At 35.6% G+C, this 23,190-nt stretch overlaps 2 protein-coding genes across 2 annotated transcripts in view; both read left to right on the top strand.

Moving 5' to 3' along the window:
- Positions 1-22,020, top strand: LOC105269947 (uncharacterized). The gene is made up of 2 exons (XM_011314542.1): positions 1-1,506; positions 20,599-22,020. The coding sequence occupies exons 1-2, from the start codon at positions 1,303-1,305 to the stop codon at positions 20,650-20,652; spliced, it is 258 nt and encodes an 85-aa protein (XP_011312844.1). The 5' UTR covers positions 1-1,302; the 3' UTR covers positions 20,653-22,020.
- LOC105273548 (neurobeachin-like) overlaps positions 1-23,190 on the top strand; it is a 248,546-nt gene that overhangs the window by 164,284 nt on the left and 61,072 nt on the right. The gene's annotated exons all lie outside the window — the stretch shown is intronic.

Genomic DNA, 23,190 nt, shown 5'->3' with positions numbered 1-23,190 from the left:
ATGTGGGAAACGAGATTTTTCAATAATTGATTGACGCTGATATTCCCCACAAACTCAATTTTTAATTAAAATCGTAGGTATCTGCTGGTGTGTGATTCAATCAATTTGATCGCTACCTATCAATTTAAAAGAGACATTTCAAAAATGGATACTTTTCTGATAATTGGAATATGCTTTCTTTGTTATGAGTTCTGCGATTTGATCAGACGTTATGCAACACCCTCGAGCCATAATCCCCATGATATTGGACCATCGGCACCACCTTCACCCCGAGTTTACTCAATCTCGCACAAAATTTCACCACAGAATCCTCCGGAGTGCTGTTCACAATAAGAAAAGGGATTCCAAATCCAAGTGCATGTGTACGAGAATCTGAATCATGTTGCCATTGGGATATTCCTCGCAAAAAGATAAATGGACTAGGAAACACATTTAGCTGATGAATTGAATACTTACCAGGAGCTGAAACCCTTGGGGACAATACATTTCCTTGTAACCCGCAGGCCAGCCACGGAATCAAGTGAAAAGCATTGGTGAACCACAAGAACATTCAAAAGTCCACTTCGATGTTGAAATGTCGTGTGAAGTCCATTTGCTCATTTCCTTTTGTGATGATGGATACAAATTAGCTTGATGAGGCATATTCAATGAAGTCTTCTCAAACTTATGAAACTTCTTGAGAGTGCAAGTGCATTGATCTGAGTCGATCATGGGCCATCAAACTTCATGGGAGTCTGTCAGTCATGCTTTCAACCATCTATAATCAATCTTTCGTACCGTTAGACGTATGCATGCATACCTATCCCAGAGAGTTGGATTGATTCAACAGGGAGAACAGTGCCTCTGTGGGAAATAGTGTTTGATGAAATACTTGAACGGCTGGTTGATGAGGGTATCAGGCTTTGATCAATCATTGAGTGAATTGAGGACGAATGGAGTGGCTGGGCTTGACAGACGAGGTTAGTGCCTCTGCCTAGTACTCAACGTAATCCGAGTGTCCACCGAGTTGAGCTGACATATTTAGCTGAACGCGTTGACTCTGCGAGACGTTGTTTATCATAGAACACTAATCCAGATTGCGGAAACCAATGCTTCAGAGGATTTTGCGGAATACTTATGAACAGGTTTGATGTGATTTGCTGGCGATTGGAACTTTGTTGTGGAGTAACATAGTATCAGGATGTGCTACTTAAAGTGTCGCCTTACGTCTTGTGAATCTTAGTAGAACTGATTCTCCGTTATAATCCTGAAAGACGAGGTATAGAGGGATCATCGTTGAAGGAAGATACAAAATAAAGAGGGATGGACTCGTTGGAGCGGTTAATGAGCACCGGACCTCATCATTCGGCTCTCACCGCTGCATCAAGAACGCAAAATGCTTTTGTCCAAGCGAGCATGTGCTCGGTGATTGGTCGAAAAGGTCGTCATCTTACTGGCACATTCTGTCTGACTGGGGATACTATGGAGGGCATCATTCAGTGTCTGGTTTTTCTCAAGGCATTCTCGGTAAGGGTTCACTTTAAGATGTCATCAGCATTTATTTCAGTGCGTTACTCTCAGTTATTTTCTCGACAAATGTGTGCTTGGGTTCAATTGTCAAGTTTAACGTAGGATGATAAGGCGAGAAGAGTTACTATTTTGTGGGAATTGATCTCTGGAATTTTCGTCTTGGAATGGTATTTGAATCCAGTCGATAGAGACTTCGTTTATTTGAGAAGGGCTATTGGTGGAAGATAAGAGGATTCTCAAGCACCCTCGTTCAGGTTGAGGGATTAACCTCGCCCATTTTATTCGTCTCAGGTAGTTTCGAAAAAATGCGATAGTTTATACAAATGTTCGGGGTTCGCAGTTTTGGGGATTAGATCGGTCAAAGCGAGAGGAAGTTGTTTCGCCAAATGCGGAGATAGCAGATCCCTTTGTCAATGGCTGTATTTATGGGATCCTTTAATTATCCGTTGAATTCAAATAACCTTAATGAATATTCCAAATATTCCTAGGGTTTTCATTTGTTGGCAATTGAAACGACTCGTTAATAGCCAATAATCTTCATCTATACTTCTCTATTGAAGGAAAGAAATTCGTATGTTCTAACGTATTGTCAGCTCATGAATATAAAAATCGCGTGCCAGCTTAGATGCTACAAATTTACCATACAAAAGCAACACACATAAAACCTCTTTGAGTCGAACAGGTTTACGCTTTCTCCGTATATCTTTCTGGATTGAGAATATATCCGTTAGGAAAGATCGTACGTATCGTTCGACTCGGAAAATGTAGGAAAGGAAATACGAGTCAAGAGACGGATGTGAAGGAAGAAAATGTATGAACCGTAAGATGATAACATCAAAACGAGAGGCATTCCGTAGATCGTCTGAATTTTTACCAGTCATTTGACATTTGAAATGCACCACTTCAGTAGTGGTGGTCGTTTGGACAGAAGTATTCTTTCTGAATCGGGCGTCGTATTTGAAGAGGAGCACTCAGAGTCATGTGCCGAGTCTTGTACCTACATTTGGCGGTTTGATTTATTGAGCAGCACGAGTGTACTATATTACTGAAGATGACAATATGAATGGAATATCGAGGTAAAGGTAGTTTCAGAGTCGAAATAAAGAACATGTTGCGCGTTTTGCAGAGAAATCCTAAACTTTCGTGAATTTTTTACAATTTTTGAAATTCTTGTTTTGGATTTGATGAATTTTACATCCACAAACATTTGAAATAATACTCGGTAGTTAACAATTAACTACAAAAAACAGATTTAGTATTTAGCATCCTACCTGTTATTCTATTTATGCCTCTGAAAGAGGAATTTAATCGTTCAATATTGGCAATACGATTATAAACTATTGATTAAGATCTTAGAATAATAGTAATAATTTAATGAAGTGCATGTTCTATCAAAGATATACGATTCATATAATTCTATGAATAATTTAATTCCATTACCTAAAATAATACAATGCGAGGCAGCAGTGAACTAATTATTTAATGGCGACGTAGTGGAGATTTAATTAGAAAATCATTTTATCCAGGATTTTTAATGAGTTTTAAGTTCAAATTTCCTAGCAGCTTTACTACCCATTTTATTACTTATTTTATGTTTCATGCAAGCTCAATTGATTCGGATTAGAACGATCCGCCATAGACAAAATAGTAGAACTATTTACACATTTCGATAGCTAGCAAAATCACATTCGTAGCACCTGCAATAGAGCTTAAATTGCCATCAACATTCGCAGCAAACATTGATTCAATGCGTTATTTATATAAATTCACCATATTTGCAGATTTTTAAGTGATAGGCTCCAATGCCTAATCGATTATGAAACCTATGATTCACGGGCGATGTGCGCCTAATTAGAAATATTTCCATAAGACAGACATTGTTAGTGAGTTTTACGGTTAAATTCTCTAGCACCTACTACTCGTTTTATGTTTGACGCAAACTCAACTGATTTGGAGTAGAAGAGTTTGCGATGAATAGAATAGCACAGCTATTGACACATTTCAATAGAAAGCAACATGACACTTCTAGTACCAGCAATAGATCTGGAATTTCCATCAGCATTCACAGCACACATTGATTCAATTCGCAATATCCAATGAGTTGGCGATGTCTGCAGATTTTTAAGTGATGGCCTCCGATGACCAATCGATCATTACAGATGTGATTCAGACGCGATATGCGCAAAATTTGGAATATTTCCATGAGATAAAATGCAGTGTTCATGCCTAATTGAAGCGTTTCATCGGATTCCCAAGCGAGTGGGAAAATAGTGTGGATCCAGCGACAAAGAGGATGCTAGAGGGTATATGGAGGCCAGCACTCATGTCATGTGTTCCACTGCGGTTTGGGTAAACATGGCGTTCATCTGTCGTGAATCGTATATGATCCACCAGAGGACAATTAACGTTGACATTACATGCAAACTACTCCCTGTCTGCCTCCGTGTTATTGCGTTGAACGTTTAATCGGTTGAGTATTTACGTCGTGAAACAGCCAGATACCGCAGTATCAACGTGAGGAAAATTTCCTCCAACAGATTCCGGTTGATTCTCATTAGTTTCTCGGTGAATGTAATTTTGATGATGTTTATCTCATTGTAGTGGATTGAGGGCACACTTTGAACGCAATCAAATGTATTTTGGGTCAGAGATATAATCTCGGAGAATAATTAATTCTGGGAGAGTTAATTAGGTGTCTCGGTTCGTTACAATTGCCGATATTCCATGATGAAGCTTTTGAACAATTTCAAAGCTATTTGTATTTCATTATTGGGTTTAACGATTCATGAAGTGATGCAGATCACGTGAATTGATATACGTCGATTTTGGTCTGAGTGGTATTGTTTCAATTTTAAAAATTGCGCAATTGCTAAAGCAATCTCATTCGTTTTTTTCTTTTTTTTTGTGGCAATTATTAGAAAAATTGATGCGGTGAGTGCGATGCGCCAAAATTTTTGTTATAATGGCTGTTGTACATCGGTCGGTTGAGTGCTCTGAATTTGACGTGCGAAAACAGCACCGGTGGATGGAGAAATTTGACGAGAACAAGTGTTTACACAAGTTAACAACGACTGAATGCAGACATGCATGTGTCAGGACAACTGGCTGTCCTCTTGCTTTTCCCATCTTTTTGCCCCATAGCTGACAGGAACAGTTTAATGTCGAATGCGGGAAACTTAGTGGAACTAACTGCCACCGGAGTGTCGAGACCTTTTTTCAAAAACATAGAGAGGTGATGAATAGAGCTGAGAGAGAAAAAGCGTCGATCAAATATTAACAGGATTGATCGTCATTTTATTTTTTTTTTCTTAATTCAAGTCTGGAATGACTCGCCAATGGCTTCCCGCCTTGATGAAATTATATATACACACTTGAATATAGTTTCCGTATTCTTTTATTACTGAGAGAAAAATTTAGTAAAATAACCTAGTTGGCGACCAAAATTAGTTATTTTTATTAAATTAGGTTTACAACAATGGAAAATATTTTCCAACTGAGTAACTATTTGATTAATTTAATCTTGATAGATTCACGCTAATTCACTATTTCTTAATAAATATGTAATAACAAGAAAAGAGTGTACTATCAATAACGTAGGTATAAAAAATCGAAACCGAAACAAGTATTTTTAAATTTTATTGTATTAATTTTTTGTGACTATTGAGCAGTTGAAAATATTTTTCTAATCTTAATATAGAAAAGAAATAATTAGTTGAGGTTACTTGGTTGGGTTCCTGCAATCACGTAAAATAACAATTAAACTCCAAAATTTCAATTACTTGGTTTGAGCAAATTTATTCAATTCGATATTTACCACTCGCAATAATAAAAAAAAAAATTGCGACTATTCATTATTGCCATTTGTTAATTTCAAAAGAATTTTTTTTTTCATTTTTCCATTTACCCAATTATGTTCTCTGTACATGAGTGCTAAAGTACGCGGAGGATTGACTCAAATGTATAACAGAATGTGAATAGAACTTTCCAAAAATAAGTGAATATTTATTGCGCGAGTTGGCAATTTTCGGATAAAAAATGTAGGCATTCAATCGATGCGTTTTTTCGTGGTGCCATGATGATAAGTGACAAAGGAACAAATCGTGAATAATATTCAGTAGATTGAAGGAGACGATGATGATTCCGTCAATTTAAAATGGAATAACCGCACAGAAAAAATATATATCTTAATAATTACATGTGACATATATGTGACATATTGCATTTTATACCGATATATCGCGTTCATATGTTCGATATATGACGAATATGTGTGTATAATATCTATACATACGAGAACATATTCACTCTATATCCGATATATTATATTTTTTTCAGAACATATGTGTAGGATCAAAATGATATAGGAAGAGGATCCTTTTATTTGAAAGTGTAGATGAAGTTATATTGCCAATAATTTAATTGGATGACTCAATCTTTCATTTATTGTTAACAATTAAACTTTAGTTGCTTATGTTGCTTGTTAGAGAGTTCGTTAAAGAGTGTCCCTGGTCACCAGTTCGTCCAGGGTAAGAGGTCTGCTCAAAAGACAAGGCCCTTTGTCTAGGGGGTGGTCCACGTGTTGGGCGGTTTTGCTCATAAAACTGTTTCCATTATTCCAAAAAGATTTCCAACAAAAGGGATAACAAAATATATTTGAAAAAGAATACTGACTGATATTACTGATATAACAGAAAAAATGTTCTACATCCTCACTCGCGATCAGCCAAGTCCAAACTGACTCCCTTGTATTTCTCTTATTTTCAGACAAGCCTTCTTTATTTTCTTTATTTTAAACTTAATTTCCTCACTTGCTCTCACTTCCTAATAATACAACCTGTGTTCCAGAAAGGGCCTCATACAGGACTAAGACCCTCATATGGCAAAGAAAACTCTCAAATTCCTAAACGCAACTGTAATAAAGAGTGTTTGCCCTACGCAAACACTTCACACGTACATTTTTTAATGCTAGGGATAAACATTTAAGGTTGTCGTAGCACGATAGTCTTTGCAAAAAGTTTATCTGCTGTAAAATGGGCCAGTTTAGAATATGACCTTTTGGCGGTATATAGTCTCACTTGAAAGCACTGTGCATGAATAGCTAAAGCATAACTATATATTTTCTATATTAACTATTTTCCATTACATAAATTTATGAATTTTCGATAATTATATCGCATAAATCAAATGGTCAATCGATTCGGTTGTTTTTTGTATTCCCTGCCACGATTTATATTTCATATACTTTTTTATCTTTAAAGCGGTTGAGCCGTTGGTTTTTTGAAAATTCTAATTGATGAAACTCTATTTTAAATTTAAAAGCAAACGATAAAAAATAGAATTGTACATTTATAAAGCGAATCTTTGTTGCTGTTGTTAAGAAACATGGAATAACATTTAATCGGTGATTTATGAATGGCAGAAATGTTTAAAGTAGAGAAGGATAGGAGCCTTATTTTATCTAAGAGTTAGTTCAGGGGCATTCCATGCTCGAATGGAACGAAGTTTTGGAGTAAAAAATGGCAGGCCTTTGGAAACTTCAGGAAATCGTTGAACTACACCAGAGAAAAGTTTTTTTATTCCTTTTATAGAGAAATTTCTAAACCCGCGAGAAACGATCAATTGTCTGCAAAACAGTTTTCTTTTTACTTTTCTATTAAAAACAAACATATTTCAGAGACTCGAATTACATTCGGATGAGAGGACGTGGACACTGGAGATTTATGAACTCCACATCCGAATGGAAACGTTTTCCACATGCCAGAAAGTTTGGAATTGAGATACAAGTGTTGAGAACTTCCTGATGAAATGCGATTTGGATGATTGCAACTCTATTTTCATTCCAATTAATTATTTTTGTAAAACGACAGAGAACTTCTGGCATTACGTCTCCAATTAATTACAAGCTAGATCCATTTATTTTCGGAAAAATTACGGAAACACTTCCATTTGGAACTCGTCCAAACATTCACAAGTCTTCATCTATAAATATTTTACACATACAAGAACTGCAGGAAACGAGCAACCTATCGAATGTAATCCATTGTTCTCTTTTAATTACGATGGCTCAATCGAGTTCGATCAATCGTCATTATTCTACATAAGTCTGATGATTTGAAAGGACAAGGTTGAAACCGGTAGAATGTAATTCAATAATTTTTGCACGGAGATGAGCCAGCCGGATGCGTGCGCAAAATCATCCGGAGTGGATTTCAGTGATAATTAATACAGGAAAAACTCTGCGAGAAAATTGTAGAAAAAATTTACCTCTCGAGCTCCTAATGAAATTATTTATACAATACAATTTCACAATACGTACTATTGTAGTCAGAACTCGGAATGGAATTCGCGACCTACTTTCAGGGGCTTTCATGATATTTTCGATAATTGGATAAATTCTATAGACCGATTTGCAGATGAAAAAATAATCCATAGGTAAGCATAAACATGCATTTTTCTCAATAGTGAAATTCAAGGGAAATATTGTGATATTGGTACACTGGTACAAATTTCTTAAAGTTTCTGATGATGTCATTTGAACTTTCGATTGTGTGAGTTTGAATTCAGTTTCGATTAGAAATAGTTAGTAAATTTTTATTTGCGTTGCAAATTCGAGATAATTCGGTTTTCCATGTTGAACGGTAATCGATTTTTCGTAAAACTTCAACATCAAATGCAATTGAATTTCCAATGGATTGAATATTCTAGGAAGTTTTCGCTTGAGTTTTCAATATTTTCACCGATTTTCAATGCCGTATAGGCGCGTTAAAAATGTCTTGAAATTTCCATCACAAAATCATCTAAATTTTTACTTTTATTTCCCGTGTTTTCCCGTTTTTCTTTCTTTCTTGCAAAATATATTTTGGAATTGTAGAACGGTTTAATTTTAGAACGGTAAAATCTAAATTTTTCAGTTGTATTAAAAATTCCAGAAAACATTATTTTCCATGTTGAATGATAATCGATTTTTACTGAGAGTTTTAAGCTTCCGCCTTATCCTACAAATTTAATGGCAAATGCAATGGAATTTTCGATCGCTTGGAAAGCGGCTTTAAAACAGCTACATGATAACAGTATATCGCATCATATATTTTTTATGTATCTCTATGCTGAAAAAAAAACCTATTTAACCATTTATTCTAGCTATATATCTTTCCACGCCGAAGTTCCCTATTTCTGGATGCCCCAAGCCATTTCATCGGAAAATGTCCATATTGTTTGTTGAAAAAATAAAATGCCGTCAGAAAGCAAAATGGAATTCAACCGTTAACATTACTGTCGGCAATTCGACATTGTGTCTCATAAAAATTGAAAATTCATTGAAAAGGGAACCCGAAGGAATGTGATTTTCTATATAAATTCCAACGCAATATCAACTCTCATGGACCAGATAGAAAATATTGGTAACACGTGTTACGGGTCAAACGTCAAGCCAATTCCCTACAGATGGTGTTGGCCTAGACTCTGAAAATATACTGAGTCTCACTTGAATTGTGAAATTGCGAAATCCATTGATGAATGATCACTAGTGGCATGGGAAAAATGCTGTAGCACCTGAGTGAGACAGCTCATAAGCTGAGAAGAAACTTATCTGAAGAGCATAGAAATTGGATCTGAAGACGATGAACATGGGGTAATAACGTTACACCGCAGCTAGGAAAATCGACGTTGAAGTATCACTGCCCCGGCTTTTAGCATTAATGGAGGAACTTAATGCTGCGTCTTCACAACGGCTCCTTTCTTGACAACATAAAGGCATTTTTCTGCTTACTAATGGATTGGTTGGTTCGGTTTCAGATCATGAAATTCGTAAAATCCTTTCAGGATTCCTCAAGTCTATTTTCTGCACCAAAGAAGTAATAAGTTCGTTGGAAATTTCAGTCAAGAACTGTTTTCTCCCAACGCACGAAATCATTTATTTTATCTTTTTCAAAGGCTTTTCTTCTACTTTTGTCCCCTCTCTCGTCTTTCATTCCAAATATTACCGCTTAGAGAGCTTAACCGTAGTTTTCAATGTTTTCGATCTAACTTTCTTCATTGTTTACATGATATCTTCCAGAATGGTGTACTCGTATGTCCGTAATAGTTCCTATAACTCTTGTGTGCTCTTCCAGACTTGAATAGAACGTGGAACTCGAATTACATCCCTTGGACAAAGAAGAAGAAATAATACGATGCTTCATTCCATCATTTTGTTGGAAATTCTAGGGTAGAGAATAAAAGCTAGCGTCACCAATGAAAACACATCGCCCAATGGAACCCCGGCCAACACTAGTATTTCAACGAGAGAAATCATTCTCTTATTCCCTTCATCTTTTATTCTCTCATCTGGCGTTTTATAAGATTCACCCGAGAGCGAGAAAAGGATTTAATTCAACTTTTTTCTCCTTGAGACGTTTTTGATTAACCCTTTATACTCATTTCCCTTTTCTATTTTCTCCATCCTCTTTCACCACTATTCTCCTTTTGTTTATATTCGTAACGGGTGGAACTCGCAATTTGACTTATAGTAACTTCAATAAATGCTATTTTATTTCATCTCTGTATGCTGTACTCTCGACTGTATATTTTCATGGTCTCTCCTTTCAATTTCTCGGTAAAATTCCCCTTTGTTTCGTGGATGGCTGACAATAAAAAAGTCGAGCTCTGGTAGGCACCCACTTCTCATTCTTTAATTTCAAGAGAATTCGCATCTCCCATTATACTTTTTATTCTCGTCGTCCACTTTTCAGACTAATAAATCTCCTTGAGAGCTCTTTGATGTTGCAAATTTTAGTTTTGCAGAAGAACTTAGTCCATCGTTGTTAAAAAGTAATGTCTGTTAAATCAACAGAATTTGGACTTTCTCTTTACCTCAACAAATTTTTATAATTTCCCGATCGTCCGTTGGAATTTCAATAACATTTTCATTTCTTATATGGAATATGGTCTAGAATTTTATGAAACATGAAAAAATTATATTTTTGCAGCCATGGTCTGAGAAAAAAATATATTCTCACCAAAGATCAGTTTACTCGACAGAAGTACTTGAACCTTTATTACCGTATTAAGGATTTAATTTCGGTTGTTATGATTCCGAAATTAAGAAACTGAGCGAAAAGCGAGGTTTGTTATCACACGCGTGAAAGATAAAATTAACGCTCGAGTGGCGTACAGTATTATATATTTCAGAGTGCAGAAACAATCCAATTACCCGTGAGGAGCGAAGGTACTAATCTAAAATACTATTTAATTTGCGATTTAGGTTCCTAGGCTTCTGTGTGATATATGAGACTTCTCACTCCTCCCTTCTAGAGGTATATATTCGATCAAAGTTTATCAATCAATTCATATCAAATAAATTCAAAATCAAAATAATGTGATTATTATATCGAAATCATACCAGCGTTTGACGTTACCCAGGGTTCACGACGGGGGCATCGCTGGTGTAAACCCCATAAAGATGATATATGATCTGGTCTTCACCTTGCTGGAATTCAACTAAACGAGTTTTTTTCAGCCAACTCTTTTTTCGTCGCAATCCCTCTTATAGTCACCCCCTTGGCTGGTTACTAGTCAGACTATCACATGAATTTTATCAAAGATGCATATAGTTTTCCTTTACCTAAATTTGTTACTCATGTAAGAAACTAAATAATTACGATTTTATTTTAATTAATTATTCCGAACTTCCATTTATTGTTAACAATTAAACTTTGATTTAAAGACTCGATATAATATAAGCTGGGTTGATTGTGGTGAATTTAATGTTGCTTGCTCGAGAGTTCGTTTCCAAGTGTCCTCAGTCACCAAATCGTCCAGGGTGTCAGGTCTACCCATTAGACAAGGCCCTTTGTCTATGGGGTTGGTCCACGTGTTAGGCTGTTTAGTATAAACAGCCTAAATGTTTCCATTATTCCCTCTGATCTGTCACAACAGGTCTCTTGTTCGTTTTAACGTCGAAAATATTTCCAACACTCAGTATATCATCAGGTGTATGCACATTCGGATTTTTGGTGCTTAACTTTTAGAAAATTCAACATGAATCCGGCTCATCATAGTGCTTGAGATAAAACCAATTGTTAACGTTTCGCCTTTTCCTCCAACACCTCACCAGTAACTGCGCTGATTCAACTTTTCTTTTTAAAAATATTAATTTCACTGGCCTCTAGATCAATAATAATCATTCCGATTTTTGCAAAAGATATTGCCGTTTATCCGTTGTTATGTAAAAAAACTTGTGGGCACGATACTGCGTCGATGAAAAATGAAAACAGCGACTTGTTATTGTCTGGTCGGTGACAATTCCAACTGTGCATGAATACGCTGATATGTAACAACACAAACTCAACTGAAAAGCTCCTCTAATAATTCCAGATGCCAGGATATGATGACGTAATGTCTGTATTGTTCGAAATTTGGGTTGGACCGAAAAATGGTTGGAGTCAGCCCTAGTGTGTTGCAGACAATGCGAGTGTTCCGTCAGCGAAAACATGAGACGCTAATCGCATTCGAAAAATTTTTGATGGAAAAGGACGGACAATAGTGTATTTCGTCCACCATCCTCGCACATTAAACGAAAAGCTCTGTCCCTGGATCCTATTGTCCGGGATAGAGCCCATATAAATGAGGCTTCTCATCGGGATATATCAAGGTTGATATATAGAGTTGGACTAGTACCTGTACACTTTGCAGTTCATAATGACACATCTTGCGTTATAGCGTTCATTTTCCAATGGATTATCCGGCTTTGAATGTATCCTCTTCCTCTTTAGAGAATATACGCTGCAATATGCGCTGCGATCCAGAGATATTTTTTATCGACTCTTAGAAAGAATTCAGTGTTTACGATATAACTCTTATCGCATACTTTCGACTAAAGGGCAGCGTATTATCATTTTTTTTTTCATCCGTCCAGAAATTTGACCCATAATATCGGGCGCATAGTATCGAGTATCTCGGGGGATAGTAAACCTTAATATTTTACATAGTGTTGAAATATTGAGTTAATATAAACTATTTATCTGAAGCAACTCAATACTTATATATACAAAAACCAATCGATGTAAGTGGAACCAGAAAGGCTCAAACATAAATACAGTTTTTCCTAGGAAGAAAGAAAGAACAGAGGATTCTTTCTTCTTCATATTGATGACTAATTTCTCTTGCCTTTGCATAGTCATAATTGTGGTTAGTCTTCTATAGTTCACCAGAGAGTAAAGACAGTCCTTCCTCGTGACATTAAAATAAAAGTATATTTGAGTGACAATTACATTTAACTAAGTTTTTCTTCATTATTTAATCATCCCATTTCCAATACATAGTTTTAGAACTTTTTTTTTAGTTCCATCCAGGAATTTTGAATTAAAAAACGTGTCAACCTACGAGGGTTCGGTCTGAGCTTTCAGGAGAATAACCCAATTTAGTTGAAAAAACTTGCTTTCGAAAATTGTTATTTACATCATTCGGATTTTTTTTACACGTGAAGGCTTATCAATAGCCAGGAAGTTTCCTATGCTATCTTTCGAGTCGACTTTTGTGTGAACTTTGACTTTTCAATTTTTTTTTCTATTCAGATTGAAAAGTTACGTTAGAGAATTAGAGTAGAACGATTTTGAAAAATCTAAATTGTGAATGATCTGAATTTAGCTTTACTGATTTATTCAGCTCCAAATGTGTAGTGAATTACTCAATCTATATCAGTATAACTAAAATATTAATCTTAAAACGTTATGTTTAGATGATTTAGAATCATCTGATACGTTAGAGTTTTCGTACTCATTGAAAAATTTTTTTGTTGTCATTGCTGACGCGACTTTTGGGTCCGAATTTCTCAGCAAATAAAAAAAAATTAGAATTATCTTGGATTTATTTCAGAAAAACCACTTTATCCTCAAAACGTCTTCGTTATTACAAAGAATCATTTATGTTACTCGATAAGCCGAAAAGATCCTCTTACTAAATATGCTAAATTTCCAGAATAGTTTATAACAAAAATCCAGCGATGATTCGTTGTATTATTCGGAAGATCAGTTGAGGAAATTCGGTGAATTATTTTAGATTTATTAATCTAAAAGAAATATTGTGGCGTCGTTGGTAATCAAGCAGATCACATCTGTATGTTGAAAGTAAAATATTTGGCGCGAAACTCCTCGAAGATGTGAATAATTAGACTTGACTTTACATTCTCTAACTTGACGTTACTCTCTGGATCTTATCGTAGTGTATGGGAGTTGTAAACTCTGTACCTCTATAACTCTTGCCTTCCGCATGCCTAGACCGGTGCCCTAATTTCTCGACTGTTCCAACCGATTTACTCTTTTAGGTAAATAGAATTATTGATTGGTGAAGTCATGTTTTTGGATGGGTTTGACATAGTTTCGTTCGGCGCAGGATAAAAACACACAGAATATTTTAACCCATTAAAAATCTGAAAATCGAAAATTGTATTTAATCAGGATATTTGAGTCAATCATAATCCCTAAAACACAGAAGTAAATTTATCGAACAATTATTTCAATCAAATAATTTGATGAATCAGCACCAATTGCATGACAAATTATGTTTAGAAATTTTGTTCCTAAACGGAAGATAAATGAAAATTAACGAGTGGATTTCGAGGAATTCTAGAAAAAACCAGAACTCCAGCTGACAGAAAAAAATCAAATGTTTATTATTATTATTAAATTAATTGATAAAAGATATTAAAAAATGAAATTAATGGAAGAATGTACATACTAGTACAGTCTGGGTTTGATCGATTTAGTAAATAATGAATCCCTCAATATTTCTACTATTTCAAATTATTTATTCTGATCAATTTTATTATCTTTGACTTAATTACGAGAAAAATTTAATATAATTTGACGTTGCATAATTAAATCGCCACTGAGAGTTCATTTGGATAGTTAGTCATGCCGGTTAGTGATTTCAACTGAACTGAAAGAGCGAAATTAATTACAACATTTAATCAGAACTTCGTTACATAACTACTTGTTTCATTTTGCTTTAATACTGATTCAATTTGGATTCTCTGGAATTGTAGGTTCCACAGAGCTACACTTTACAGATCAATATTTGCAAAATGTGTACAACACGCTGGTGTATGCTTTGTTTAGTTAATTTTTATGTTGTGAATTTATCACTTGGGGTGTGTGGTGACAATAATATGCCTTAAGAAAAAAAACTGAACAAAGTTTGAGGATTTTAGTTATATTTCAGACAAGAATAAGTAATAAAAAGCAAGGGGGATAGAGACCTTTATTGAAGTGTTCTTCCTTAAGAGTCGCGTTAGGTTATACTAAAGTTACAAAAGAATTTTGGTACAAGGTACAATATGAATTGGTAGGGATGAAAGACCTGTAGAAATAGACATTTGTTTTTTCAGTAATTGGAGGAAGTCGTTGGGATGGAAAGACAATAGTTCGGTTGGAGGAGTGGAAAAACTCGATAGGTCCGAAAGGATAATCATATTATTGAATTTTTCTCCAATCAGGTCTGGAAAGAACATTTTGAAAATATCTCAGGGTGGAGAAAGTATTAATTCGAATAAGAAAGAAGAAAGGTATTTTGTGCACGGATAGTGAGTTTATTGGGGAAAAGAATGTGCGTGAAAAACGGAAATGGAAGAGATTAGGACGGATAAAACGAAAAATGAAATGTCCTTATGAGTCAAGAATTGAGGATTATTCCAATAAATCGATTCAAATTCCGCACGAAAATATTTAAATATTCATTATTTATATAGATATTTATATATTTAACATATTCTAAATGAGCAATATTCTTAGAAATTTTTGGATGAATTTTATGTTTATATTGATCTAAATGGCGCGACTGAAAAAAGTGTGTTGAAAAAAAAATACTTCTATTGTAAAAAACGGAAAATTATTAAACATCACTTCGACGAATTGTTGAGTGAATTACGAGAAAATGGAAATTCTAAGTTTTATACACAACATACTCCGTACGAAAAAAATAAATGAAAAGAATGTTAAATAAAACAAAATCAAATGAATAAGTGAATCATGTTTTTTTTTTAATTATTCATTTGCAAATTAATTGGTTAAGTGAATTAAATCATTTCCTTTCTCATAAATGAGGTCGCAGAGCGTTTCTCAAGGGGTGGGTCTTCACCTCGTCTAGTAAACTAAACGATACAAATTTGTATTAATTACGCAATACCATTGTTCCCTCGTTACGTACAGGGTGAGGTCAACTGCGATTCAGAATCGCCCGGTCTACATAAAGACTTAATAGACGAAGAGACCCAATCATGATGGCCTTTTGTATCTGTCCAACGAATAAGGCACCGTGCAGATATGAAAGACTGCTCAATGAAAAGGACAACCAGCTTAATTCCAAATTCTCTATTAATCTGATCATTAACTCTTAACTCAAAGAGAAACGGCTAGTCCTTAAGCCGGCCCTCCTTTACTCGAGCCCTTAATGATATACATAGTTTTGTCATAAAAACCGAAGAGAAAGATGTCAGGTTTCGCTTTAAGAATCGAATTTACAGTCGAGAATAAGTAGAAAGGAACCTCATGTAAATTAACCATCTCGTCACTGATATTAATTCTCTTCCAATGGGAGACACTTCCATGACTTGAAACTCCTGCCAACCGTATGTGGCTTCACTGCAACATCAAATTTAAGCTTGAGCTGTTGCTTACTGGAGGCAGATAATTTGAGGGTATCCATGTCAAATACATGGTTAACCCAATGCTTCCTGTTGCAAGGTCTTCTAGCTTGATATTCTCCAATACAACGCAATAAAATCGATAAACATTGGTAAAATGCAAAATAAACAAGAATGACGAATTATGTCATCATTATTTATAATTATTATTCTAAACCACATCGGCAAACCGATTAGGGCAATACGTCAGTAATAATAATTCAATTTCTCGCAGGAAGTCTTTTTCTTTAGACATGTTGACCATTGGAATGATGTTTGTGTCACCCAGACCCATTAGCTGGGATTTTCGGGGCGTGTTCAATGATCTGGAAATCGTGATCACAGGCCATGGCCCCATAAGTGACGCCTAGTCTCGTTTTCAGCATTTAACGGGCCGTAGCCTGTTAAAGTGTGACGTAAAATGAACCGATATATAGCCTGTAGTTGACAGACTCATATGACTCTAGATCACTCTTGCGTTACCGCCTGTAAATTTTTGGTTTCCGTCAGCCTGTAACCACCGAGTCACTCTGCATCCACACATATAATTGTGAAAAATTTTGTGGAACACAAGAGAAAATCTGAATCACATTATATTTAATAATGAGAGAAAAGCGTCGTTTGACTTGTTCAGTGATGAAAACGATGGCAATTAGAAAATTGCTAATGTATCAACCCTAATAATCTCTCTAGGCTGTCAAGACTTAATTGTCAAGACAATCAAGTAAAGACGATTCGTTCGTCCTACCATCATTGTATTTTTCATTTTATAAGTCTCTTGAATATTTTTGCTTATTTCGTGTTTCAATTAGAAGTGTTTTATGTTGTTTTAAATTAGTGAATCGTTACAGGACACTTGATTGCATTGAAGTCTAATTTTTTCTGTCCAAGAAAAGGACTTAATTATTATGAAAATATGAAGAGCCAGAGGTTAATTTAACTCCTGCTACTGGTCTGTTCTCTCTAATAAAAGCTTCAATTTATTATAAAAATTAATACCATTAGAGTAAGGATCAGTTGTGAATAGGATTGCACAGGATTGTCTAAAACTTTGAGTGTTCTGAGAACTGATTATAATGGGCACGGAGTACTACAGACTGGTTACTCTCGTCACTTTCAAACGTAACAGGACAACAACCTTCACTTCCATTTTGATGCGTTAATGAGATACCAAACAATCCGACACCATCACTGACAGTTCAACACAAAAAAAAAGTCATCAGACCAATTGATTTGCAAAGTTCCTCGCATTCGAACGCAATGACTCCCACCTAATGCTCTCCTCATCAATTTCATCACATGAATAATTTCTTTGCCGTGTAAATTGAATCGTCGATGGAGGGAGTATTACCCTTGTGTCAAAACTAGAAGTGTCAGCCAAAATGATGGTAGTTAGTGGATAACCAATCGAGCCTGGACATACCAGTTTATCAGAGAACCTCCAGAATGCCAAGGTAAATTAGAGAGAGTGACCCCGAAGTGAGACTAAAACTCGACAGAATCAATTGTCAACCGCAATTCCCAGCTGGCGTTGTCCAGCAGTTACGTTACCCTCTCTATACGACGTTTCCTAGACTCCACCACTCCCTAACTTTGCCAATGATTCCAGCACACCAGTAGCCAAAAGCCAGAGTTTCCCGGTCATATCTATACGTCTCCACTATGCCCTCACCTCTGCCCCTCGAAAATCGTTTCAACGCTCAAAGCCCTGTCGTAAGGCTGGCTAATTGCTCGTCCACTCGCTCCCCCTGGACTGATTGGAAGTGGATTACTACTAGCGGAAATCGCTGGCGAGCCTGCACGTCCGGGCATTCCTCTATACACCATTCAACCTCGTTTCGACTTTATTCCGTACTTTTTTTTACAACTGTTGTTCCAACTCGTTCCCTTCAGCTTTGTATCCAACAAATTGCAGGAAACATAAAACAGCGATTAGCCAGACTGTGGTTTGCCCGCCCTGTCATTTCGCTGTGCTACGCTTTTTTCCATCGATTTATTAAACGTCCAGAGGGCTCCATCATGCTTCTTTTATTGTCATCAGATGATGACTGATTTCTTCGCATAATCCGTCAGTTCCTGTGCTGCGTAATCGACCTTGTTATTGGGATATGTGAAGCTTTTCGTGAAAATCTTCTTTTTCCATGGCACTCTGGGTGCACCGGAAAAGAGGTGAAAGCACGGGTGGTTCTGCCACTAATGCGTTTCATTCGTCAGGCACATCGACTTGCCAACGACACACCACCTCTTCTCTTTCTTTAAACATCTCCACCAATGGCGGGAGAGAAGATTGATGGGTCCCACACACATCCGCGTATCGATCATTGGAAAGTACCGGAAATCTATCACGTGATTATCAGATTCTTGGCGGTCGCAAATGCATTCTTTACTCTCATCTCATCGCATGAACGGAAATTATGGATGACAGATCGCGGAACCGTTTGACCAATAACATGGAAAATCTGCAGGAAATCTCGTGGCGAGTTTAACGAAACAATGAGGAATTCTGTTTTTTCAGAAGATTGATTCTCACCATCTAAGTCGAGGTATCCATCATTATTCCAAAAGACTAAATTTACACTGATTGACTGATCGATTCACATGATTACATGATACATACGTTTGCGGGATTCAAAAATTCCGACGTAATTCTTTAGTCAAGCACAAAGGTATTCAAATAACCGCGGGGTGTCATATATCCCATCCTCCTATCCTCCTATTATAAAAAGGACAAACATCGAGACTATCGATATCTCGAAACTCTATCACGCTTATTCCTCATTGGTTCAGTCATCTGAGGCGGCTAATTTGAATTTGGAACTCATTTAAATTAACAATTTTTATTCCTATCCTAAAAAGGATAAACATCGAGACTATCAATATCTCGAAACTCTGTCACGCGTATTCCTCATTGGTTCAGTCATCTGAGGCGGCTAATTTGAATTTGGAACTCATTTAAATTAACAATTTTTAATCGCGATTTTTATAATTACAGCGCGCTCTAGCGCGCGTTCGTTCTCGTATTATGAAAAGAACAAAGATCGAGACTATCGATACCTCGAAAGTCTGTCACGCTTATCCCTCATTGTTTCAGTAGTTTGGGACGATTAATTTGTATTGAAAAGAAATCGAAAATTCTGAAATTTTCAATCATGATTTTTGTTATGTTAATTAATTAATTATGATTTATGTTAATTAACCGCAATCAAAATCCAGCGTTTCATCCTATGTGTCAAGTACACAGAGAGAAAAATGCAATAGGAATTACTAGAGGAAGAACGTCTCAATCATGATAGGAAGTGTCATGCGCGAGTGAAATGAACTCCAATAAAAAGTGACTTAGAATAAAAACTGTACGAGTTGTCATTTGAATTGTACGACACATCTCGTAAAAATGACCGCTGTGTTGACATCAAGTCGTTCCACGATATTTATCAAACGATTGGGAAATTTTACAGAACAAAACGCAGAAAGAATACATCATCCTCATAAAAATTGTTTGAACGTTTATGAGTTCTTTATTTTCAGCCACTATAAGTCAAGATTGATATAAGATTTTATTTATTCACAGAAAATTACCTCATAATTTTTTACTTTTTTTAGAGATGAACTTGAGGAATTATTGAACCTTTCAGATCTATTTTCTTTCATCCATACATAAATGCTGGACAATTGTTTCTTGTTTCGGATAACCTGAATCATTTCATAATTTGTACTTAGTATTTCTCATAATTAAAACAGACGCACTGCACTTGAAACTTTTTCATCATCACATCTTCAAAACCACAGCGATATCGAAATATGTATCGCATTATCAGTGAAAACAACGATCTGGACAATTGTGCGATAGTGCACTGACAAGTGCCACGACACCATTAATAATTCTTCAAGTACGAAAAAAAGTACGAGCTGATGCGATTTTCGTCTAAACCGCGGAAGGACCGTCCGCATATTTTTTGCTGGCTGTGAAACCTCTTGCAGCGACATCGTCATTAATAATGTCCCATCCTCTTTTTTTTTGCCATCGAAAGCTTTCCCTTATTCTACTATCACCTCATTCCTGAAACCCTTTTTTCTCGGACCTTTTATCGGTGTTCAGCGAGCTTTCAGTGATAATTGTTTTTCTTTTTATTCAAGGCTGTTGAGAGAATGTTTTGATTGTTTTCCACCTACTCATGAGTCTTCTTCTTTGTTTTCTGATTGAATCGACCCGTCTTGAAAGCTAGAGAGAAAGTAAACAAGTAGTGGGCGATATTTTTTATTGCAATTCACTTTATCTGTGTGTTTTCGACTCACGTCTTGTTTGGAAGTCCGGGAGATAAATTTTGTTATCATGAAATAATAAGTCGAAGCATTAAGATATTACGAAAGTTATCATCCAAGTGGTTTTACTTATTGAACTTCATAGTAATGGATTATTTTTCTGTTTGTTCCAGGTATGTACTCAATCCTTGATGTTCGATCGACCACCGACCAATGAAAATGCTTGAACTTTTATGTGAGAATATCGAAAGAGTTTTCTATGTTAAATAAATGATAATAATGTGTGTGTGTGTATAAAAAAATATATACAGTATTTAATTTCTATCAGGTGTTTATTTGTCTCTCAACTTTGTACAGTTGTCTTTTTCATCTGCTAAAATTGTCATCACGTTTAACGATGCAACCGAGGTAAAATTAAATGTGCAAACTAGAAATGAGGAGTGAATGAAACAGAATGAGAAAAGAGCGTGAAGTTGTAGAATGGCGGTGTGAAAAGTTTCTACTTACGGTGCATAGGGTACCTCAAGTAAATGGAAAAACTTTGTGATACAGTATTGAAAAAAAAAAACTTCATAATTTATTAACTGCAAAAATTTTGCAAGCTGCATACCGCCAATGACCCAGTTACTCTCAGTAAACGTACTTCAGCTTTAAAAATTTATTTTTTGAATCATTTGCTCATTCGTAGGGCTCAACCCAGGGCCAACAACAACAATTTGTTCATTGTGTTTAATTATTAAATTAATAAACATCGAGTAAAATAGAAAGAATTATCGATCCCCCTCCGTTCAAGGGATAATTTCACTAGTTAAAAATTGTCACATTCAGTAAATTACCCCCGAAGTTCAATTCTCATTGCCCATATTCTGACCATTGTCATATAACAATCATCTAGTTAGCTGTCATTCTGACGGTGAGAATTTTTTGATTATGAGTTATTACGAATACATCTTACTAATACATGTTTTTTTAAGTATTTATATATGATATAACAATATAACAGTATAAGCACTGTTCATTAAACTTTTTAAAACAAATGTTCATGTTTTCGTAGAGCAGTTTAAAAATGGGGAAACAACAGTTTGTCATTAAACTTACTCCTCATATTGTTATATTGTTATGATATTCTTGGTGATCCTCGATCAATGGTGGCGATGATTCGCGAAATCGTCATCTTTACTCCATCACATGACCGTCACGGTTGCTCACCAACAATTATAACACTGTTCATCAATATAAGCTGCCAATTAAATTATTGGCCCATCGAAATCACCCCAAATAATTTCTAAAAAACGGATTAACAAAATACTTCTAGTAATTCAATTTTCATTATTTCCGTTTTGATGTCAGTCAAAAAAAAGTTTTTAAATAAATATTCGTCTGAAGATAACTGATAATTTAAGTAATTTATTTGGTTGAAAAAGACATACAGGTGTCAGTACAACTGGGTCATTGTCGGTGCTCTGCTCTCTGGCTGATTGTCAAAAAATGTGAAAAGTCACAGTTTGTGAATAAAGAATCACTTATGAATTGTTCTCAACCGCACTTAATGCTCCTTGAAGTGGAAGACGTCTTTTATCTAGCACTCTAGCATAATTGAGAAGTGCACAGAAGAAGAAGAACAAATGATTTCATCTTTCTTAATACTCGATTCTCATTTGATGTTGGACAATCCCAGTTTGTAATCAACTGATTTCAACATCGGCAAAAGATAAAAGTCGTCTTGAGTATTGGACTGTAGACACTTCTCTCCTGATTACGCATTTCGTTGAGGTTTTCTCATCGAGGCTAATGCTCTTCGGGGGATTTGATACCGTTGGCTTTATGAATCGGAAGAATTGAGATCTCTAATGAAACTCTGTTGGAGTTTTTCACTCTCTTTTATTGATACGATTTATTGTTATCTTTGCGATGCCGTGCAACAAACTTGGTATTATTGCTCGAGGTGACGACGTTGAAATCTAGTGGTCTCAGACTTTGTATTGCTGCATCCTCGGGTACTAGATCGCACGGCTTTTTTAATACCGACTTCATAAAAATGGAGGAGGGAGTTTTATCCTGTGATAGTTCGGAATTCTCTTGCTTTTCACTGTCGTTAAATTGAAATCGCAAACGTATAGTAGGGATTTTACTTTACTAGTGGCTTCTCGTCAGTGATGGGCTTTTCAAGTGCTTTTTTTCGTACGGTCCACATAGTCTTGAGAAAAATTGAATTTTATGAGCAGTTTAGTGAGGTTTAGGTGGAAAAGTACTCGTTGAATGTGAGGGTTCAGTTAAAAATTCCAAGGACTGATGAGTTAATACGTACATACAGCAAAATATTCTACAGTTATTCTTTTTCATGGAAATATTTCTTATTAAAAATTTATTAAATTTATTAAATATCTCTTATTCAGCACTAAATTACATTGAATTTTCCTCTATTCTTATCTTATCTCCATTCACTCTTATAAAATTTTGGTTTTATTTATGCTTCAGAAAATTTCCGTAAAACTACACGCCTTTAATCGATACTAAAAGATAATTTATGATGTAATGATCTTCCTTCAAATTGAATTCAAGTCATTAACGGAATCTCAGTTCAACGGATTTAATCTATTTTCACGGAATTGTACTGAAATATGTAATTTTCGTTGGCTTTCATGAAATCCTGAATGTTTTTGTGAAATCTGTAATTTTCCTGCAGTACTTTTCGTATAGAAAATTTTAAATAATTACTCTCTTTTAAATTACTATTTTCATTTGAAGCTTCTGCCTTTGATGTT

Source organism: Fopius arisanus, unplaced genomic scaffold (genome assembly GCF_000806365.1).
Source record: "Fopius arisanus strain USDA-PBARC FA_bdor unplaced genomic scaffold, ASM80636v1 scaffold00001, whole genome shotgun sequence".
Classification (NCBI taxonomy): domain Eukaryota; kingdom Metazoa; phylum Arthropoda; class Insecta; order Hymenoptera; family Braconidae; genus Fopius; species Fopius arisanus.
The sequence above is the reverse complement of the archived record's forward strand: the minus strand, read 5'-3'. Positions and strand labels throughout refer to the sequence as shown.